Raw genomic sequence first — 24,289 nt, forward strand, 5'->3', positions numbered from 1 at the left:
TTTTAAGCATCTTATTCAGAACGAGGTGGATCATGTTTTCACTTCATTGTTGACTTGATCTCAATTAACAGGAACGTAGGATGGCTATAGGTGACTCGGTCTTAATCATCAGGAATGTAGGATGGCTGTAGATGAGTGAATTTAGACAGATGACTCCCATCCCCACACTTTTGAGCATTTCAAATCATCAGTGAGTGTCATGTGAAGTAGTCTTTTGAAGGCCTACTCTTATTCCAGATTCTTTATGTATTTGGACACAGGGGTTTGCGTGCTTTCTGGCCTTTTTTCCTTGGAGTGCTGTATAAAGATCAGCCTATTTGGTAACAGCCTTAAAAACTAATTGGCAGTTAATGAGAGAATTAATTGATGGGCATCTGCTAGATACCTCTGATCTAACTTTGGCCTGGCCAGCTTTGTAACTGCTTGAGCTTTGTTTACATAGATGTTGTGTGTGTGATCTGGATCCTACAGGTTTGTCTTGCTTCTAGTTCCTCAGTAGGGTTTCAGTAGACCAGACCAGACTGGCTTTTTTCTTGTTACCATAAGCTGCACTGTCTTGGAGCTCTTCAGGGAGTGGGCTGCAAAGTATCCTCACATTTTTTGGACAGTTCTACCGACACTGTGTTCATGAACAAAGAGAGAGGCTATCTGGATTCTGGAGAAAACCAGGACTAAATAAATGTCTGGAAGGAATTTGCAAGAATTAGCTGACCAAAAGCCAGCAACATGTGGAGATTTTGTGACATCTGACCAAGATTGATGTCTGAGCAATCAGAAAAGCAAAGTAAAAAATCCAGTAATTTCTACACATATGCAAAGGACCTTATCTGCCTTCTAGTCACTAAAATATACATATGTCCTTTCTTTGAGAAATCATATGAATCTAAGTTACTCACTGTTCTGAGAAACAGCATTTTTTTCTCTTTATCCAAGATTCACTTTTAAGTTTTTATCTTGGCCTTTGAGTTACTTTGGTCTATATTAGCCCAACTAGCTGTTCTCAGCTATTTGGCACATAATACATCTGAGAGCTTGTTTGTTTGTTCTTCTTGCAAAACAAACTTAGCCATATTTAGCAGTTTTCCTGAAGGAACATCTTTTGTTCACTTGGTATTTTTTAGCCGGTTGGCATTTTTTAGGAGGGAGATTGCATAAGCAGCATAAAGAGCATCCTTATGGGCTGAGAGGGAATTGGTTAGTTGTGTACATTGCAATCTTTTTAGTTTTCTCTCCAAATTTACCTAGGATCAAAAAAAGTGTGGTCCATTGTCTTTACAAAATTGTCCAGATGCGACTGGGGAAAAAATACACTCCTAAACTGAAAATTTCACAAATGAGAAGATAAACTTGCAGTGTTGAGATATTATATATTACCTCGGCCAGGTTTTCTGTGTTTTTTGGGTCAGCATTTCACTTCTCTCCAAGTTTGAGGTTTGAGAAGTTACTGGGAAAAACATTCTACTATTCCTAGTCCAGTGAAGTAAAAGTTCATATGTTTACACATGAACTACATGGACTCTTACCTCCTCAATAGTAAAATCCAATTACTATGAATCAGAAAAGGAAAGCTAACAGAATAGATACATGTCTTGGGAGAGTTTTCAAGAGGGAATCAGCAGTTGCCTAACAAAACCTTCTGGTTCACTTAGAAAATAATAGACTTATTCTTTTGTTTGGAAACTCATTTCTTTTCAATTTCATGAAATATGGTGACAATTTAAAACTCACTATGTCTGGGTTATAACATATATGTTGCTTCTGCCACTGTGAAGGGTCAGGGTCAAGGTATTAATCTGCAACTAAAGCCGTGCAGCTTCTGTGCAGTGAGCATTTTGGATTTTGTGATTTTGTGATGCCTGTGATTTTCCACTGGCTTTACTTATATTAATCTGTATGGTTTACATACTGCCAGGCTGTAGCCAAAGAACGCCAGAAGATTCAGGAAATGGGGCAGGGAATTATTCCATAACTCAGTTATACTGGTCCATAACTCATCTCTTAACAAGTTGCAGCTTGTATGTTTTATAAACTAAAATGAAAAATTGGAACTAGTATTTAAACCAAAACAAAACTCAAAGTGTTTAGAGGTTCACTAGCACAGAAAAACTGCCTTGCTGAAGCCTGTTGTACATATTATACTGCAGTACTCAGTCTTTCTTTAAGCTTTATCAGAATTCGTTTAAATTTTGAGGTATTTTCCAGCAGAAAATTACAAAATTGGCTGATTTGAGAGAGTCAAGTTCAACAGAAAATCAGAAAGTCACAAAGGTGTAAATGAAGAATTCTGTTTCACACTTTACTACTTACTTTGGCTTTCCTGTTTTATAAAAAATGGCAATATTTTAATAATAATTTGGGCTGAGATTCCACTTACTGGTTTTGTTCTAGGAGTTTTTTCATTCCATTGATGAATATTAATTAAATAATTTCTGGTATAACAACATAGGTTTCTATAATTTGACCTACTTTCTTTTCGATATCACATAAAACTATTTTGTTTAGTATTTTCTAAAAATATATTGTCTTTGTATGTTCAGTCTTAATTTTGTCAAGTATATTGTATTTTCTATTCAGATTATATATATGCATAATCAAAAGTAGGGTATTATTATACATAAGAATGACAAAATGCCCATGACCAGCAATTTTCATTCCTGTTAGTCAGTCATAGGCTTACTATCACAGACATGCACATTAAGGCATCTATCTAGGACTTAACACAGTAAATAGAATGAACTTGTAATGTGGTAAAAAAATTTTAGCCACAGGTCTAAACAGATGAAAAAGTAATCCTTGATATTCCCATGCAAAGTAAAACAACATTTCATTTTCTGGTTATATTCAGTCATAGTCACCCTAAATCCAAATACAAATTAAATAAATTAATTTTAAATCTCCAAGTAGGTACAGTATTTATAGACATGTTTGTGAGCCAAAAGCTGTATAATTTGCATTTTATGTACTCTTGCTTTCTCTCAAGAAACTGAAATGCACTATAACTTTACTGTAATGTTTATGTTTTTCAATGCATGTATCTGTATTTTACTACAGATTGAGCAACACATTTGGAACCATCTTCTTTATAGTCCTGTTAGTACTTTTATTACTTGTGCTTCAATAATGTTTTTAGGTTTCAGTTGAAAGTGAGAAACAAAGATACTGGGAAAAGGCATCTGGCCAGTAGCAGGCAGGAATTTTGTCAAAGGCTCCAGGACCGCTGGTGTTTTGAATCCAGGTATGGGGCCTTTCTCAGAAAGCCATCCTTTCTCTAGTGTCAATTGTGACAATTCTAAATTCTGATACAGGTCTCTGCTCTAGGAAGATCAGTCAAAGTAGTATAATTATGCTACGTATGATGTCAGAGGGTTCAAGCAAAAGGAACGGGGAAATGTGTGCTATAAAGAGAACTGTACCAGGATAGATATTCCATAGGTCTGCTGTACAGTCTCAGCTATCTGAAAAGCTAGTGTTTCTGCCTGCTGGCAGTTCATCTGCAAAAACTTCAATGGTGTTTACCCTTTCCAGAGATGACTCTAGAGGAAATTTTGTATCTTCCCTTCCTAGCCTACTGAATTGAAATCATAGTTTCAAAATTTAAAGCTTTGTATTTACTAGGAAGGGTTATAATTTGGATGGGACATGTGATATTGAAATCTTAAGCCTGTATATTTTATTATCTATTATCTGTATCTGTGATCTTATATACTACGGATCAATCCTCCTTTTTTTTAAAGAAGAGAAGGAAATACTTGATAAGTTTAATACTTTCAAAATTTCATGGTAATAAAAATCCATGAAAATATCTAATAGAAAACAGGGCTAAAACCAGAATGCAGGAGGTCACTTAGCTCACCTGCTTGCCTCCAAAGCATCATCATGTGTGTCCTGGACAAATATTTCTGTAACTTTCTTATCATGGAGATTTCATAACTGCTGTAAGCAATGTATTCCAAAATGAAAATATTCTTACCACTAAAAAAGTTTTTCTAATACCTAGAGTAAATCAGCCCTGATGCCCTTTAACCCCATTAATTTTTTGTCTTACCTACAATGGCCATGGAGAACAGATTATTGTCTTTGTAGCTGTTCCTTAAACCACCACCTTATTCTCATCTCTAGAGTAAACAACTCCAGTTCTGTTTTTCTGTTTAGATCATACTTTAGAGATATTTTGCTGTCCTCTTCTGGTATTCATCAAATTGGTCATTATTTTTCTGAAGTATGATACCTAGAATGAGCATAGTACTTAAGCTGTTGTTTTATTAGTGCCAAACCAAATATGGATGATTTCTTCTGTTTTACAGGTTACAAATCTTGTTATAAGTCTCTCTGTGAAGTTTGGTTTTTTGTCTGACAACACTGTGATATTGATAGGCAATATCTGTGTTGTGTTCCATTGTTAACACCAGAATTTTCTCTGCAGTTCTGCAAACTAATCATGGTCTTTGGCATCAGCCAATTCTCTCAGTACCATAAAGCAGATTCTGTTAAGCTCAGCTAGTATGAAATAACTGAAGTTATCTAAGTACTTACTGACTAGTTATGTCCTTAGCATAAGCAAAGTGTTTACTACATCTTCATTGACATTAATGGTACATTATTAGAACACAGTAAAGACTAATGCATAAAAAAAGACCCATTAATGTTTTTAGCTTTCTTGGTTGCATTTGTTGAAAGCTTTCCATTGACTAAGTAGGTTTTTTTCTCCTTGATTATTATGAAGGGATCAACAAAATTATAATTTTAACCTGTGTGTCCCTGGGTAGTTGTATTTTGGTTTGTGCCCTTATATGCTTGTGTTATTCTTTTATTTTCATTCTTAGTTATTTGATGTTGTCTTCACTTTCTGCTTCCTGAGTTTCAGCCAACTGAAGAGTTCATGATTTTGCCTAATGAATCTCTTTCTACACTGTCTGGTTTTCATCCTCAATGAGATTTTTGCTTTTGTACTCATTATATAATTTTTAAAAGGCACTGATGCCTCTTCTGAGCTTCCTCTTTGCTTCTTTCCAATTGCATCATGCCTCCTAGTTTTCTGAATTTACCGAGCAACAACAGATGAATTTCTGGCCTCCTACTAGCTTTAATTTAATTGGTATTTGATCACTGCCATCTAAAAACATTGTTTTACCTGTGAAACATCTTGGGCCACCAACCTTCAAACTTTCCTGACTTATGTCGGGAATCAAGATGATTTCAGCTACTTTAGGAGGTAGTGGCCACAAAATAAGCACAAAGGCACTTTTTGGCAGTTCTTTTCACTGAAAAATTCACTTAACAAACTTACAGAGAAAAAAGTGAAATGCTTAAAAATATTAGAATATGTCCCTATAGCTAATTTCCATTTTTTCCTCCCATTGGAACCCTTGTGGCTTAAGAAGCCCTAGTATGACCTTAAATACTAATTTTAACAAATATTGTCACCAGTAACTAAATGGGTAGCTATTTTCTACCACTGCTGTTGTTGAGGAGCCACCATAACTTTAGATTATAGAATTGTGGAATGGTTTGCCTTGGAGGGGACCCTCGAAGATCATCTAGGTCCAAATGCCCTGCCATGAGCCGGGACATCTTCCACTAGGTCTTTGAACAGTGTGTGTTGGGTGTGCTGTATTTGAATGTGTTTCTGCCAAAAGGTAACAGGAGCAGTATCCAGCATTCCCTGACATCATAATGAAGAATTTCTGAAGGCCCAAGGATTTTTAAATGGAGAAAGATAGGACACTAAGAAAGACAGGGAAAAGGGGGCTGGATGCAGCCAAAAGTTTATGCAACTTCCATCTTGCTGTACATTCAGAACGGACTAACTGATGCATGTAGTCATGTTGGGAGCAATGTTGCCAAATATAGATGTTTCTAGTATAGTGGTGACTAAACCAGTGAGGTTGGACTCGCAGATAGTAAATTGATGTACAATCTTACCATTGTCTAAAGCAGCTGCCTTTGTATACATATATTAAAAGTTTTAACTAATCTGGTTATTATTGTATTGTAAAAGTGTTAAACATCTAAAAATAAAAGCAAAAGAAAGGCAGGCTTTGCTACATGCTCTTTATAGTTTTGTAATTGTCAGTGGTGAGCTCTAGTATCATAAGAGAGACATTACATGTACATTTGCACAGAAGATGTTTTACTGATAACGTAGCATTGATATGGTTTATTTTCATTTAATTTGTGGATATATATGTTATACCACTACATGGGAAGAGAGGCACATTTAAACTAAATCTGTGTTTAATTTCAAGCCTTAAAATTGATTGTTGATCTGCCAGTAGAGTTTATTTTGCATCCAACATATCAGATTTCAAATGGTATAACAACATGATGCAGATTTTATGTCAACTTAATGGAGAGGTAACTATTTCCATGCATGTTAAAATCTATGCTCTAAGTACTGCAAGACTTACTGTAATGATAGCTTCAAGAAACAAAAAATAATTGTTGAAACCATCAGTAATATTTCTTATTTTGTGGAACTGATGCTTCAGCACATATGAAAAATATTTTATTGTGGTTTTACTTTAAAAACACTTAAAGTGGGGCATGCATTTTGGAAGCTGAAAAAATAAAATGCATGTATGTATTTTATATAAAGTTCTATTTCTTGTTGAATAGAAGAGAATTTAAAGTCGTTTGTTTATTAAAAATCTGGTCCATATTAGGTGTTACATGTCAGCCATTACACATGTAAGATAAGTGAATTATGAATTACTATGTTATGTGTAAATGTAGATTCACTGTAGGAGAAATGCTCCTCAAAAGAAGAGACGTCACTTGTCAGATTAGTGATTTACATTTATGTGAAATAATAAAAAGACAAGTTTTCTCTTCAAGCACCTGTTACAAAATTTTTATAGTACAAAGCAAAGTAAATCTCAAAGTCTATACTATATGAACAGACCACAAGCTTCATAAAAGAACAGCTGTTAGTCTTTTTCAGCTACAGAATATTCTGTGTAGTGTTGTAATCATAGCTTATGGATTTTTTTAAAAATCATTTATACTTGAGTTTGATATGTGTGGATAAACTGGTTTCTCTAGGAAGACACTTGAGAAATTGTTACAATATTTTATTCTCTAGGACATGTTTTCAAAATACATTCTTAAAGCAAGACACGTTTCATTTTCTTCTGAAGTCAAGATGATGATGAAGATTAAAAAAAAAGATAACATAAAAAAATCATAGTGTTCCTTTAGGACACTATATGTTGCAGATGTTAAAACATTACCCTTATGTTTAACCAGTTTTCTGTGGGGAAATTCTGTGGATATCTATTGTTACAAGAAATGTAAATAAAAATTGTCTATGAAGCGCCATCCTCATATACTTTATTGATTTAGCAGAAGTGTTCCGGCTGATGTAAGTTGCTGATCTGAAACTTTATGAAGTATTTTTCTGACATTCTTTTTGGATATATTTTCTCACTTGCAATTCTCTGCTACATTTATGGTATCAGTTGAAGAGCACGTCAAGTTTAAAGATTTTTTTTTACTGTATTTGTCCTACTGTTTCTATTTAAATTTAAGAAATGTGCTGCGAAAGTTCTGGTTTTGTTAGATCTACTTGTTTCATATTAGCAAACATTCCTTGGGTTTTTAATATTCTGTATTTCAGTATGATGTGTACAATTTAGCAAAATATTTCCTTCTGGAAAGGATTCTCTCAAAGTTCTTTACAGTTTCAGAACTACAACTTGAAAGAGGTGGGCTTAGGCAGTACAGTTCAGATCTGGATGGGAGCCAAAGCTTCCCTGGAATTCAGAGGCATGTGAGAGGTGGATATTGTAGTTTGATTTACTAGGTGCTCTAAGTTGTAACTTCCACATTAGCACCAGTTGGCCTTGCTCATGGACTCCAGCTTCTGTTGTAGCTACATGGCAGCTCAGCCCTCCTAATTTCTATGCAGCTGGCTTCATCCCTGATTTGATTAATAGGAAATCTATGCTACCGGTTCAAAAGAATCCATTGTTATCATATGGTTTAACTTTCTGCATAGCATAGGGTGTATTCTTTGATCTTTTTCTTGCTTTTAGTCTAGTAGCTGTGACTGAAATAGAGCTTATCTTTTAGAAAAACATCCAATCTTGACTGAAAAATTTCCACTGCTGGAAAACTTATCATCACTCTATGTAATTTATTCCAAAGAATAATTAACCACACAATAGAAAACTTGCTCTTTACTCCTCATCTAAATTTTAGTACCTTTAACTTCAGATCAACAAATGTCTGTGCTAGACTGTAGAGCGCTCTGTGATCATGTTCCTATTCCTCATAGATTTATTTATTCATTATGAATAAATCATACCTTAATTTTCTTTTTAATAAACTAAATAGTGCTTCTCATATTTGTCTTAATGCAACTATTTTCCAGGCTTAAAATCATTTTTATTTCTCTTTTCTGAATCATCTCCATATTTTCACTTTCCTTAGAGAACTGTAGAAAGGAAAATTCTACAGTAGTCATTGCACAAGTGCCTAAAAAGAGAGAATATCTGTGTTCCTATCCAGGACTTTAAATTATACATCCCAAAATTCATCCTTTTAATCAAGTGTTACATTGTAATCTCAAATTCATATTCAGCATCCCAAGTCTTTTTATATGCTCTAGTTTCCAGGATAGAACTTCTACATTGAGCTATATCCTATTTTCATTATTTGTAAGTGTATGACCTTAAAATTAGACATAAAAGAAACTGTATTGGGCACATCAAAAGATAACGTATCCCAATAACCTGACTGCAGCAGGAAGTGAGACACAGTGATCAGGATGGGAGTTTTCTGCAGTTAAAGTTCATCTTTCGCACTCCAGATGACCTGTCCTCTGATTTCCACAAATGTGGGAGACTTGACTGCATAACTTATAGTAGTGTGAAACTCTGTTCATATTCTACCAAGGCAGAAGAAACCCAGGACCCTAAATGAATGCTCAAGGCAAAGAACACACAACTTTCTGCTGTGTGTTTGCACAGAAGGGCAAACACACAGCTTTCTAATACTCTCCAAGCTGCCACTTGTTTTTAGCTCAGTGAGTTGAAAATTGAATGAGATACATACGATTTTACTGACCTTCAGTGAAAACTTTTAACTTTCACAGTAGAATCCTTTCACAACTAGTTCTACTAGTCTGTTACCTCACTTGAAGAACCAACTCCCTTTTTATATTTTCAACCTGAATCCTATTACACCTCATTATTAAAAGAGATTATATTTGTATTTAAAGAGACATTGGATAGTCAATCCCTGTCTGTCGTGCTCAATGCCATCCCTGACACTGTAGACCTCTATCGTACCCTTTCAGTCATCCTCTTCTAGGCTGAAAATATTTGGATTATCTTTGCTGCTCTTTGAGAGTTTTCCAGTGCTATAGTAACCTTACTGAAACTGGGGCTGCAGAAGTGCATAAAGTTTTTAAGCTATATGTGAGCCATGGATTTCTTCTGTGGTACACTGACAGTGTCTGTTCACTATTTTTTCCTAATATTCCATTATGGTTTTTATTTCCATCTACCCTAACCTCAAGATATCATTTCTAGTTTTTAATGGACAGCTGAAAAGCTATAATTTCATCTATGGAGTTAGGATTATTTTTTCTGATGTGCATCATTTCTCATGTGCTGTTTTATTGCACTCTTAGTCTTAGTAAGTTCTTCAACAGTTTGTCACAACTGGCCCTGAATCATGATATCAATAAACTTGATCACATAACCAGTCTTTCACTTTTTCAGGGTGTTTGTAAGTATGTTGAATTGTGTAACTTCAACATAGATCTGTGGAACTCCACTAACTGATATCCCTTTATTGAACTGACTTTTGCTCCTATCCTCAGTTTCTTATTCTTTAGTCATTCTTTTCAATCCATGCAATGACTTTTCCTCTTATATTGTGGCTTAGTTTCCTTAAAAGCTGTCAGGGAGGGACTTTGTAAAAACCCTTATGGAGTCCAGTTAGACCTATCAGCTAGCTTGGTAAATTTTGAAAGAATCTGATAACAGATCCATGGTGACTCTCATATTGTTTCAAGAATATCGTATTTAGACAGATGTCTGCTCATTCTTTATTACAGTCTACCAATTTGTCCAGCACAGATATTTGGCTAAAAGGCCTTGGATAGCCCTTGAACTCTATTCAAAGTTGACATCACATTTTTTATTTCCCTGGACATTGGCAACAGGGCAATTTGAAGTGAAATGATAAATGGCGCTTTTCCTGAATCAACTATTTCACCATTTCCTTTATAACTCGGTTGAATACTGTCTAATAATGGCAGTTTGTTACTCTTCACAATGTCAGAGTTCTTTAATCAAAATTTCCTACAGTGGCTTCAGTTTCAGAAAAATCTCTGAAATGTCCACAATAGAAGATACACATTGGAATCACTTTGGTTTCTTCCAGAGTGAATACCAATGCAAAGAATGCAGGTAGCTTCTCTGAAATGTCTGTATATTCACTGTCTGTTCTTTTGCTATCTGCAAACACTCTCAGAAAACTCACAATAGTTGACTGCCTAATTTACTAGTCTGTTCACAGCAAGCCTTATTAGTCATTTGTCACACTGTGCTATTCTTTCTCCAATCTTTATGTCATTTCCAGACATTATCATAGAATCATAGAATAGTTTTGGTTGGAAGGGACCCAAAGTGTCATCTAGTTCCAACCCCCTGCCATGGGCAGGGATACTTTCCACTAGACAAGGTTGCTTAAAGCCCCATGCTCCTGGCCTTGAGCACTTCCACATATCGGACAGCCACAGCTTCTCTGGGCAACCTGTGCCAGTGTCTCACCACCCTCATAGTGAAGAACTTCTCCCTAATATCTATTCTAAATCCCCTCTGTCATCTTAAAGCCAGTAACTCTATTTCTTACCACATCTGCATTGAGTAACACCATATAATTGAAATAATCTAACGTGTTTCTTCTTTAGTAGTAGTTTAACTAGTGCTGGTAGAATAGACTATGATGTTTTATATTAAATGCATTTTACTCATTTGTTTATTATTTATTTTAGGGAGGTAATCCAACAGCCACTGTGATTGCATTGTGTTCGATGAAAGATTTCAATCTGGCTCAAGAAACTTGTCAGATGGCCATCAGAGACATTGGATGTCTTGAAGTGTTAATTAATTTGCTTGATACAGAAGAAATTAAATGTCAGGTAAGTAGCTTTGTCAAATAGAGCAATGAATATGCCTTTCTATTAGAATATTTTTTCGATTTCCAAAGTTATATAGTATAAAGAAAATGGATTTCTTTTCTTATTTCTGTATTTTCTTGATTTGAAGAATTTTTTAGAAAAAAAACCTGTTTCTTTTACTTTCAGTTTCCTTCTTCTAATTCAATTTCATAGATAAAATGTTTTAGATAGCCCATAATTTTAAATAACTTTTCTGTTTATGTATGCTCAAATAATATTTAACTTGTTATTTTCCATTATTTAGATTGGTTCATTAAAAATCCTGAAGGAAATTAGTCAAAATACACTGATCAGACATGCAATTGCAGATCTTGGGGGCTTAGAGATCATGGTGAAAATACTGGACTCTCTGGATAGAGAACTAAAATGTTTGGCAGCTGAAACAATTGCTAATGTTGCTAGATTTAAACGAGCACAGAGGACAGTTAGGCAGCATGGAGGAATCAAGAGACTGGTAAGCAGACATTAAAATTTATACCCTTTTCATATGCACATTTTTGTCCAAAAGAATGTGTGGTGTTGTATACATGATTCGTGTGGTAGTCTTTCCCATAATTAAAAAGGAGTATAATATCAAACTTCCCTGTAGATAATTAAAAAATTGTTTTTTTAGGTTGGGCTGTTGGGCTGTGATGCAGTGGGATCAACCAGTCTAACACCATACCAAGCAAAAGATACTGAAATGGCACGTTGTGGGGCTTTGGCACTCTGGAGCTGCAGCAAAAGCACCAAAAATAAAGAAGCAATCCGTAAAGCTGGTGGCATTCCATTATTAGCTAGATGGCTCAAATGTTCACATGCAAACATCTTAACTCCAGTAGTGGGGACGCTGCAAGAATGTGCCTCAACAGTAAGTAAACACATGGAGCAAAGTTTTTTCTAATCATTAAAACAGTTGGCTACTAACAGGAAGCATTGCATTTGACTATCACTTAAACCAGGGCAATTACCCATCTGGAAGTTGATGCTTTGTGTGGCCAGAGTGTTCTGAGAAAGTCACAGCTTGTAATGAAGTAAAGACCACATCTTTTTTTATTTAAAAGGCTAGGAGTGCTTTATGAAAGAAAATATATGGAAATTAAATCCTTAATCAGCTTTATTTTTCTTCTCTTTTTTTTATTTTTTTTCCATCATACTTGACAAATTTGGCAACTTAAGATGCTATATTCTGGTTAATCAGTACATTTAAATTCTGCAAAGCTAACCTGGAGGTGCAGCCAAGAAGATCCAGTGCAGTGCAGGACAGTGTGGTTTACAATGCCCTTGTGAATTGGTTAAGACGATGTCTGACCAATTGCAAAAAGAAGAAAGGAATATATGTGATTTTTCTACAGATTTCCGTGGCAGGTTTCACAGCTTTGAGTATATTCACTTTTCAAATTTGAATACAAGTATTTTGTACCATTGCCATATAGGATGAGTGGTTATTTTTCTATTTGTGGAATCTTATTTGACATTAAGGTAAAAATGTATGTAAGTTCTCTCGGTGAATTTGAAACAGGGAAGACATGATTTTTCAAAAGATTCTACATTATGAAACACTTTGTCTTTTCAAAATTAGCTTCTTGAAACTACGCAGGTTTGTGCATGTTCCACGAGGCAGCAACCTGGCAGATTTTAGTTTCAGTAAGTCTGTATCGAGAAGGAGAGGTTTTTGAGATTTCTTATTTGGCTGAATTTGGAAATAATGCTAAATGCATCTTTTACACAGATGGTTTCCCTCTCTTAAATAATGGTCCCTTGTTACAATGCCTGTGGGTTAAAATTTGGAAGAAAAGATCACAAAAAAAATTTAATTCTAAGAACAGGTTTTTCTAACCTCGTTCTAGGAATAGATCTGTTGTTGAAGTGAGTTGGTACTTCATGATCCCATTCTGAAGCATCTTTTTCTTCTTTGGCTCTGAGCAGGGAGTCTGGACACCTTTCAGAATATTCTGAATTCTGTTTAAGTCAGGTGGCTACAAAATCGCCATTGCAGCACCTGGTTTTAAATGTGATTTTGAAGAGCACTGCAGAGAATTTATGTATTTGATTAACTTAGAGAACAGAATAGTTATTTTCAAGGCAATGCAGATGACTTGTGCTGAAAACATAGTACAAGGCTTCTCAAAATCAAAGCCTAGAATTGTAGCACTGTATTATTACTGTGACTAGTATTATTAACTGTTAATATACAGGATTTAAAAGATGCAGTTTATCTTTTTAGCCAAGTTACAGACTTGCAATAAAGACAGAAGGAATGATTGAGTACCTTGTGAAAAATCTGAGCAGTGAACATGAGGAGCTTCAGATGCATTGTGCAAGTGCCATATTTAAGGTAATTGTGGTGTTATAATCAGTAGATCACTATCAGGATTAGCCCTTTGTTTTCATGTGGTTGTCAGTTTTAATATTTATAGTTTTACTATTTCTCTAATGTGTTTATAAAAATGTTGATGGTCTTCAGATAATTCATATGAGAATATTTAGCTGCATGTTTAATACTGTAATTAAGTTTAATTAAGCTGCATGTTTAATATTGTAATTAAGTTCCTAATTGCTCTTCTTGTGTGCAAGCCCTGAATTGCACAGGTAGCAATGGAGAGAGCTAGGACATACAGTGCAAAGAGCTGCTTTAGATTTTTATGGGGTTTTTGCTCACAAAGTGGACAATGTGACAGTATAAGCACTGCTGCATATATAGGAGCAGTTACCGTCAAATTCTCGTAGTCAGTTGTTAGCATATTCAGATACTTCTATATAATATTTATGTTGTCTTCTGTATTAGCTTTTACTAGGTACAACATAATACACCTAGCTTTTGAAGAAATAATTTTACGCATTTCACATGGTATATATATTTAATTTTTCTTATATAGTGTGCGGAAGATAAAGAAACACGTGACCTGGTTAGACAGCATGGAGGTCTACAGCCACTGTCTGTTCTGCTTGCTAACTCAGAAAACAAACAACTTTTAGCAGCTGTGACAGGAGCAATCTGGAAATGTGCAATCAGTGAAGAAAATGTGGCAAAGTAAGAATTTAATTTTACATTATCATGTTTTGATTTTATGGGCCTCTATTATTTTCAAAATTGTTATGTCATGACTCTTCAAAAACATACTTTAGAATACGTTGGGCTTTCAGCTCTGGTTTCACAGTGCCACCTGACCTCATCAGAGTACGGTGGAGAGAGCATTAAGTTCCTAGAATCTTAAGAGTCAATGGGGACAATTGGTGCCTCTAAAAATAGTTAAGGTAAAGGATGCTGAGTCAGGAGGTGTACTAGCACATACTAAATGTCTAATACATAGGTGTATCTGATAGCCCCACTCCTCTCTGTAGTTTACAAACTAGAATCACTGCTGCATGGTAGAGAGAGTAGTTAGCACACTTAGAATTCATGTTTTATGTCAAGAGAGATAGAACAAATTATCTCATTCTAGGGTAGATATATAATACACACTAGGTTCACCTACTGTGCAAATATATACTGGAATCTAAGATAATTAGCCCAGACACCTCTCTCCTTGACTACAGAAGGGGCTCAGAAAAGTACCTCAAGCTGTACACCCAACTTGGAAATGAGTGGAATTAACTGATGAGAGTCCTACCGTAGGTACCTAAACCTCTCAGCATCAGGGTCCTGAGTGATTATCTGAGAATGTGACAGCAGAAGTTATCACCCTTCACCTTTCATGGAACAGCTTAATGATTGAGAATGCTCAATCTTCTCATCTAAAATTAATGTATCATATTCATTCACCATACCTCAAAAAAAAAAGCCTGCTTCACTGGAGTATATGCTAGGTTTCCTGCTGAAGTTATAGAATCATAGAATCATAGAATCGTAAGGGTTGGAAAGGACCTTAAGATCATCTAGTTCCAACCCCCCTGCCATGGGCAGGGATACCTTGCCCTAAACCACGTGGCTCAAGGCTCTATCCAACCTGGCCTTGAACACCGCCAGGGATGGAGCATCCACAACCTCCCTGGGCAACCCATTCCAGTGCTTCACCACCCTCACTGTAAAGAACTTCTTCCTTATATCTAATCTAAACTTCCTCTGTTTAAGTTTGAACCCATTACCCCTTGTCCTACCACTACAGTCCCTAAGGAAGAGTCCCTCCTATGTTATGTATGCTGTTTTGTATGGAGGAATGTAAGATTAGTAGGCTGGAATGAGTATCAGTAAAAGGTAACCTCTTCCTGCAGCCCTAATTTAAGTGTACTGTGCTGGACTAGCAAATATGGTAGATAACTGATGGATAAAAATCACAAAGAATCTAGTAATAAGGGTTTATAGTCTGGCTTTTTACTGTTCTAAATGAGTTCCCAAGCTGTTGGTATACAAAGCCGTGGTCTTTACATACTCTGCTGCTATCTTACTGCTTTTTGCATTCTTGATTGCACAGTAACTTGGCTTTTCAGAATGGTATATCCTTTTTTGTGGGCTTTAGGTATCTGCACGGAGACATCCTGGTTCTGGATCAGTCAGTGATGAGATGGACTGAATGGCTTCCTCTATACTAGTAAACTAAACTGGGCCAAACCTTTCAGGGTTAAGGCACTATGTTGTGATTCTCCACACTGTTTAACTTTTTATCACAGTCCCTTACACAGTTTGGCCAGTGTCAGCAAGTGGTCTCCCAGACAGTGCCCAGACACTCCTTGGGAACAGGGCAGGCAACAGATTGTTTCCATTAGGCAGAATGGGTGAGGCCACCCTGAATTGTGAGGGTAGGAGATTTTAGCCATATGGATGCTGTGTTGTGCTCATTCTCCTCAGGGCTAGAGAATGAGCCCTCGCGTGTTTTATTTATTATACTCATAAATAGCTGTACCAAATAATTCTGCCAAAGGCAAATAGATTTTTGCTGGGCTACTCACACATCCTTGGCAAGTGCTTGATGCTCCACAAAGGTTACTAGCCAGGCACAGCTCCAGGCTTGAGCTGAATTCACGTATCATGTAGTGCTGAGTCTGAAGCAGTAAACCCTATCCAAACTCAGGATGGGAGGCTACTACAGAACAGGGAGGGAGAATAATATGAAAACACATAAGTAGAGGGAAGAGCTTGAGTCTGGCACGAAGCTAGAACTATCGAACCCTGCTGGTTCCTGCACGTATCTTCAAACTACTCCACAGTATTTCCTATACCTGAAGTACATTACTGAGATGTGCTGACTCAGCAGTGAGCTGGTACAGGTACCTGGGACTGGCTAGCTCAGATTCCAGTTTGCAAGCAAGTGGCTGTACTGCTTCTGGACACAAGATGGCCCGAGCCAACAGCTCTGTCAGACCATAGCCTGCCCATTGCAGAGCCAGCTCGTATCATTCCATCTGTGAAGCAGCTGATGTGTAACACAGATAAAGTAGCCAGAGAAAATCAGGGTATTTTTTTAAATTGTTTGCTTGCTTTGCTGCTCTTTTTTCATGCTGTTGATGTTTTCTCTTGAAAAATAGAGATATTTCCAAATTATAGCAAAAAAAATTTCTCTTTAAGCAAAGACTTGAATGATGAAAAATGAGTTTCTTATTCCTCAGTTACTTTAATTGTTATACTGATAAACCAGCTTGGAAAGATTAACTTTTATTGAAGCAGTTCTGTTTCTGCCATCAAAATATAAAAAATATTATATCTTCTGTATGAAAGAAAAGCCACATGTACAACTGATTGTTGGAGCTGTTAAGCCTGGAGAAGAGAAGGCTGTGTGGTGACCTCATAGCAGCCTTCCAATATCTGAAGGGGGCCTACAGGGATACCAGAGAGGAACTCTTCATCAGGGACTGTAGCAATAGGACAAGGGGTAATGGGTTCAAACTAAAATAGGAGAAGTTCAGGTTAGATGTAAGAAAAAAGTTCTTTACTGTGGGGGTGATGACATACTGGAACAGGTTACCCAAGGAAGTGGTAAATGCTTCATCCCTGGCAGTGTTCAGGGCCAGGTTGGACAGAGCCTTGGGCGACTGGTTTAGTGTGTGGTGTCCCTGCCCATGGAACTAGATGATCTGAAGGTCCTTTCCAACCCTAACTATTCTATGATTCTGTGATTCTAGGATTACTGCTGAGCAGTGCTTACACAGGGTCGAGGCCTTTTCTGCTTCTCACTCCACCCCACCAGTGAGTAGGCTGGGTGTGCACAAGAAGCTGGGAGGGAACACAGCCAGGACAACTGACTTCAACTGACCAAAGGGTTATCTCATACCATATAAAGCTGGGGGAATAAGAAGGAAGGGTGGGATATTCAGAGTGATGGTGTTTGTCTTCCCAAGGAACCATGACTTGTGATGGAGCCCTGCTTTCCTGGAGATAGCTGAACACCTGCCTGCGATGGAAGTAGTGAATTAATTCTTTTTTTGCTTTCGTGCACAGCTTTTGCTTTATCTAATACACTGTCTTTATCTCAAGCCATGAATTTTCTCACTTTTACCCTTCTGATTTTCTTCCCCATCCCACTGGGGGGGAAGCAAGCAAGCAAGCAGCTGTGTGGTGCTTAGTTGCCAGTTGGGGTTAAACCATGACAGTGTCACACTTCCAAGAACTGAAATGGTTAATCTGTATTGTGATTTCTTCAACAAGCTAATTTGCATACAGAAATTAAACATTGTACTTCAATTGTAATGATACTTTAATTATAAAATTAAACTTATAACAGTAACATACTGAAAATAACAACTTTGGTTTTATTGCTGTTCTTTAGATTTCGGGAATATAAAGTCATAGAAACTTTAGTAGGACTGCTTACTGATCAGCCTGAAGAAGTCCTCGTAAATATCGTTGGAGCACTGGGAGAATGTTGCCAGGAGTCAGTAAATCGAAGTACTATCCGTAGATGTGGGGGAATACCACCTCTAGTGAAGTTACTTACTGGAACTAATCAGGCACTACTTGTGAATGTCACCAAAACAGTGGGAGCTTGTGCAACAGAACCTGAAACTATGATGTAAGCTATTCATATTCATAGCATTCTAAATTTTGAAGAAAAAAAAAAATGTAGTAATTCTGGCTCAAATATAGTCATCCTAATCATCCATATCTTAAAAGGATACTTTACTTTTTGTTTTCCACAGGGATGTGTGGGTTAGTTACATTCTACTGTAAAATATGCTATATATTAAATAATAATAATAATAAAGGAAATATATAGAACATAAAGCTTTTGCATTTTGTGGAAAATCAGATAAACCTTTAGTAAACTGATTTGTCTTAAAGTTAAAATTCGAAGTCACAGAGCACCATTTTAAAGTGCTATATGATAGGTACCTGTTTTGCCTTCTCCTTTTACATCTGTTCTCACAACATAAATAATAGCCTAAATTAGAGAAAGTAATTCTAAAAGGAAATGTGCACATTTGCTGTCGTGAAAAATACTTCTAAAAATTTTCAAGTAGAGTATTATTTGTATTTTATCTGATTTTTCCCTTTCCATCATTCCTTTTATGAACTCAGACTTTCTTTGGACTCTTTTCCCCCCTCTTATTGCTTTGCAAAACCAAAGAAAGAGACTTCCTTTTTACTGAGAGAGTTGGTGCTTTCTTTGATTTCGTGATGTGGATTTGTGCAAATTAAAAAGATCCTTGAGTTTTATGACTAAGTGTTGCAGGTAAATGCTGAGGTCGGCATTTGCTGTGCTTACTGTTCCTTTACAGGGATATTTACTTCAAGATTCTTGGCATATTTCCCTCCCTGTACATAAGGAAGGTCAGAAAGAGAGTTTTATTAAGCTCCTCCTGTTCTGATTTGCATAATTCACTTGATATTCATATAGCAGTGCAGGGAATTCCTTTCCTGAATAGGGCTTTTGTTTTCATGCTTTGGCTGTCACCCAGTGGCAAAAGGCTAGATGGTACACAACTGTAAACATGGGTTGTGTGAACAGTTAGCCATGTAGCATGAAAGTATAAATAAATGAAATCACTTTCACGACATACCTTACTAAAAATCAGCCTTTGGAGTAATATATTAACCTTACAGAATTAGCGTTGTGAACCAACTGAGAAATTTGAATGCCAATAAATACAAATTTGTGTTTATCAAGCCTCAGAGATACTCCAATACTCGGGACTGTCACTTGTAGTGTCCAGTATGGATACCTTCATACTGGAATGTGGTCAGTATAAGCACAAAAAATAACACATGTTGCTGCTAAAATTGTGCTAGAACGAAGTCCATCTTGTTTTTAAGAAGGAAAGAGTACAGGTTGTTTGAATCAAAATTTTACAGAGTTTGTGAAGAGTGGACAAAGGAATCAAATGTCAAATTTGGTTCATCTGAAAAAATTTCTCTATTGAAAGTTCTTAACTTTTAAAATGTTTTTAAAAATATTTTAAAACATTGGCAAATAAGCAAGATCTTGGATCATCAGGAGAGTATACTTTCTACTACTACAGAAAAACTGTTATACGAAGACTATTACTGTTAGCAAGACTGTGACATGTACCTGGGGGAATGGTTGGACTTGATGATCTTAAAGGTCATTTCCAACCTGGTTGATTCTATGATTCTATGATACTATTGTGCAAGTTAGACTTGTAGTACTAGAAGAGATAATGCTGCTGCCTTTTCCCAGGGCATGATTCATCCAGGTGTGGAGAAGTTTGACACCAAGCCAGCAAAATATTTAAAAACAATGCTTAGTTAAAACATTTGACACCAGCACATTAACACCAGACACTCTTCGCTTCTTGCTTGGTTGAGTGCTCTGCCTCTGACAGAGTTAAGAGCACCTCACCCCTCCCCCCAAAAAAAGGGACATCCATTCCTCTCCCTTCTCCTCCTCTCAGATCAGTACAACAGAAATTGAAATTGTAGCTCCTCATCCAAACTACTCTCCTTTTTGGGAAGAGTAAGTGACCAAAGACTTGAAAACACATAGGCTGTTTTATGGAATTCACAGAATTCGGGACTGAAACAATAAGTAGACTTGTTAGAAGCTACTGTGGAGTTCGTTCTCTTTCTGTAAATGTTTTCTGGAGTTCTTAGGCAAAAAAACAGATCTTAACAAGGATGTGGAGATGTGCCAAGATTGTCTTCCAGAAAGAAGCAAAGCCAAGCCACTTGTAGCCTTGAAGTACATACATGATACTTAATGATGAGTGATGAGAACTTCCCTTTGCAAGTTGGTACTTTGATGTTTCTGGTCTTCCTGGTTCATCTGGCTGGATCCCTATTACATTACTTATTTCATAATCACTTATTCCTCTGAATGGCTTGAAGGGTTCTAGATAAGTTGTTGTCTACTATTAGCTTTTCTCCTGACAAATGTGGCTGGTGCGTCTTGAGGCTTGTTTTCTTTGTCATCTGTTACAGACAAGCGCTGTTTAAAGAGTTACTTTTTTAATTTGTCACTACAGAAATTCTGAAAACTATGATGATTTTTCTGGATTTTGCTATCATTGACTTTCATATGTACTAGAAACACAGAACAAAGCAGGAAACTTTAAAGAGAGTATCAAGCCCTCATAAGGATTGAGAATTTTCAGATATATTCTTACGTTTTATTAGCTGTGTGTTTAAAAAAGTGTGGCTTAGAGACTAAATGCTCAGTTGAGCAGTCTTCTATTTTGAATGTGGTTATACTTGCAGCAGCAGGTATGTGGAAACCATTCAGACCAAGACTGGTGCTCATGTAGTTTCTGTGAATGATTCAAGGGTATGTAAGGAAGACAATGGGATTAATATAAGAAATAAAATAATAATATGGATTATATAAAAAAATGAGAACATTCTACGAAGCAGCACAGTTAACTTCTGAGGGAAATATTGTGTGTTTATCATATGTTCCATGGAGGAAGCCTGCACTGACAAAGAGAGACTAGAAGATCAGCAAAGGCGGATCTACAGCTTCCTATGGCTTTTATATATTTTGTCTCTGCCATGTTTACAAGTTGACATTTAAACTTCTACAACTACTGTGGAAGTAGTTGTAGAAGCAGAAGATACAATAATGTTACTTTTCTGCACCAAGCCTTTACTTGAAGGCAACTTCAAGCCATTAAATGATTCTTATTGACTCTTATCGAGCTATGTAAATTAGAGAACAGCATCCAGCTTCTCTCACAGCAAAAAATAAGTTGACCTATCTTACAAAAAGCATAACTATGTGACCGAACTTCCTTACTGTTATGTGGACAGCATGAAGCTGTTCTCCATATTCAAGTCCGCGGCACAGCCACTGGCAGAGGTGCTGCTGCATACATCTTTTATGTACATTTGTCCTTTTGAGGAACTTTTTACATTACTCATTTTCTCTTACTAAAAACAGAGGACTAGTGCTTATTCTTTAACTGCCACTAGATTATCATTTGCTGTTTTAATTTTGAAAATCCATAGACTTCATCTCTAGCATTCAAAACTGAGAGTTTGGAATCTTACAAACTAAAATGTACAATTATTTTAGCCAAACAGATGGAGTTTGAGTCATTGGTATACAATACTATTTATCAAAGCAGTCCACAGTAACTAGTGAAAGTTTTAAGAAACATGCTAAATTGTGGTTTTGAAAAAGACGAGATTACATTCTGCCAGAATTAAACCCTGTAATCTTACAGTGAGCACAATACAGAGTCAGTATAACTTTGTTTATTTACATTTGTATTTGTGGTCTAAATTGGCAGGCAATTAAACTAGAGTTCTCAAAAATTCTGGCAAATAACACTGTAGCAGAGAAAGATGATGGATACAACAAACAGATGTCTAGGCTGTGTATGTATTTGTGTTTAAGAAATTCATGTTGAAATTTCTACTGGAAATGTTCAATATTAAGTTTGAATTTGAGAGATCAGTACTATTTCAGATTAACAGCATTTTACATATTTCAAATATGTAAAAAAACCCCAAAGTAAATTTCTAGAATTGTGACCCATGTCTTGCACAGAGATCTCATGATGTTCAGTGATGTCATGATATCAAGGTTCTTAAATGAAATGAAGTAAAAAGTCTTTATTAAACTGTTGATTGTAAACAGCCAACAAAAGTTATTAGAAAAAATATCTTGTTAAATTATCTGCACTGATCAAATAGCAAGTACTAATTCACTGTAACCTAGACATTACAGAACTCTCTAAATGGGTTTTATTGCATTAATATTATTTGCCTATAAGACATATGCTATGTACACCTTACATCAGCTGTTCTGTGTGGATACCAGGAAGATGTTTTGCTCAGACACCTTCCAGTTACCTTTTTGTAGAAGTGATGTCAGCTGCATACCCCTTCACCTGTGCTCTAATCGCATCTGACCAGCACAGGAGTATGTGATAGGAGCACCCCTTCACTCCAGCTATTTCTAACTGCCAATATAACTACTTTTGGTTGTTTTGAAGGAGCAGAATAATCTACACCTTCTTCTAAATATATCAGTGATCAAATAAGAATAGTCTGTGACAAGGCACAGAGCTTTCAATCAGAAGAGGCCAGCTGGCCATTTTGGTCCAGGTCTATTGGGAGATGCCTCTGTTACGTTAAGGTGTAGAGCTACAAGAGTTCAGAATCTGGCCTCTTGCTTCTGAACTCTGCATATTTATGTGTTGTTATGTTACTTATAGTGAAGCACCAGACAGCAATTACATATAATAAAGTTTTTATTTCTACTTTAGGTAACTTTCATGACTGTTAGGATTTTGACTACTGATAGTGTTCTGTATGTTAGATACATTACAGACATACAGTTCAGCTATTCTATAAAGCAGTTAAATATTTGAACTTTATAAAATATTGACATTTTTACTGTCAACTAAATATCATATTATTTCAGCTTATATGAGATTCCCTTCAGCTTTCAAAGAAAATGCTCTATATCTTTGTTAAAAGATCTGTCCTTTAACAGTCCTGTGAGTGGTTGCTTAACACAGATTTAACTGTAGTTTAATTTTATCATCATAATGTCAAAAAAGTATTATAAAATATATCATTACATGACTGTAAACACAGAGTGATTAATGTACTAGCCATGGATCGATACAGAACTGAATGCCGATGAAAGTAAATTTTAAGGTATGTTTGCTTTTATTTAATGTGGTAAGTAGCTTTATTACAGCATCCTGCTAATAATGTTATAATAAATCTGGGGAAGAAAATTAGATACAAAAGTCATATACAAAAGCAAATCAGAATATTATTATGCCATCAGAGCTGAAATTTGCAAGATTACAGTCTATTTTCCCATCTCTTTTTTATTTGTAAAGACACATAAATATGTATTTTTGTCCACTTTAAAAAGGACTTTTTGCATAGAAAAGAAACTAATGTCTAAGCACTTTTATAGAGGAAACATTTTTCAGGGCCATTTATTTTAGTATTTCCTTTGCTTTTATAGCAGATATGCTCATTTAACACCCATTTTCTTCATTCGCTACATTTTGTAGTGAAACCATAGAAAAATTGAATTCTTCAGCAGTGCTTTCTTAACTGGCAAATATATGTTCTCAGCAAAATGAAAATAAAGAGGTTTGTGCTTGTATGGCGAATACACAACAATATGAGGATATAAGAGCATAGTTCTTTTCATGTAGAGTTCTTTTCATTTGAGTTAATCTAGTGGAACTGAGAGAAAGCAGTAATCAGCGATGAACAATGTAATTTGGAGATTTGTTTGTTTAGTCCATGCTGGTTTTTAGATTTGATTTTATACATGTTGAATCGTCAGAGGACTACACTTTCAGATATTCTGTTCTGTTGGGTCTAGGACAACTGGTCTTTCTGGTCTTCAAGCAAAAGGCAGAACTCTTCTTAAGAAAACGAACCATAAAGTAAAGCTAGTTTACCTTTAAAAGCTGAAGAGAAAACAAGAAATCTGAAAAGAAAATGAAAGTAAACTTTAAATTGAAAAGGAAGCTTTAAAAAAAAAGTAGAAAGGAAAGATAAATCAACCTAGAGTTTACTTTTTTAAGTATGGTGGAAAAATCTGAGCTCAGTGTTTGGCTTCTATCTCTTGATTTTTATACACTGGTTGGAGCTGGGTCATTTATATTTAGTCTCTCTTGGGAGGAAGTACCTCATGTTGGTAAATGGTCAGTACTCTGCTTGACTAGGAGAAAGATTCATGGGTTATTTTTTAATTAATTCCAATATAGGAAAAAATTCCTTCTGCTTTCTGAAACGACAGGAAAGTGATG

At 36.0% G+C, this 24,289-nt stretch overlaps 1 protein-coding gene across 5 annotated transcripts in view; it reads left to right on the forward strand.

Annotated features, from left to right (window-relative positions):
• ARMC4 (armadillo repeat containing 4) overlaps nucleotides 1-24,289 on the forward strand; it is a 79,983-nt gene that overhangs the window by 19,658 nt on the left and 36,036 nt on the right. For all 5 annotated transcript variants that reach the window (XR_003994539.1, XM_030507460.1, XM_030507467.1 and 2 more), the window contains 6 exons: nucleotides 11,006-11,152; nucleotides 11,436-11,645; nucleotides 11,805-12,041; nucleotides 13,398-13,508; nucleotides 14,050-14,204; nucleotides 17,875-18,117. Coding sequence is in view for 4 of the 5 variants with exons in the window: in XM_030507460.1 (XP_030363320.1) it covers nucleotides 11,006-11,152; nucleotides 11,436-11,645; nucleotides 11,805-12,041; nucleotides 13,398-13,508; nucleotides 14,050-14,204; nucleotides 17,875-18,117 (1,103 nt within the window). In the remaining variant the exon portion in view is untranslated. The remainder of the gene's footprint in view (nucleotides 1-11,005; nucleotides 11,153-11,435; nucleotides 11,646-11,804; nucleotides 12,042-13,397; nucleotides 13,509-14,049; nucleotides 14,205-17,874; nucleotides 18,118-24,289) is intronic.

This window comes from Strigops habroptila, chromosome 1 (assembly GCF_004027225.2).
Source record: "Strigops habroptila isolate Jane chromosome 1, bStrHab1.2.pri, whole genome shotgun sequence".
NCBI lineage: Eukaryota > Metazoa > Chordata > Aves > Psittaciformes > Psittacidae > Strigops > Strigops habroptila.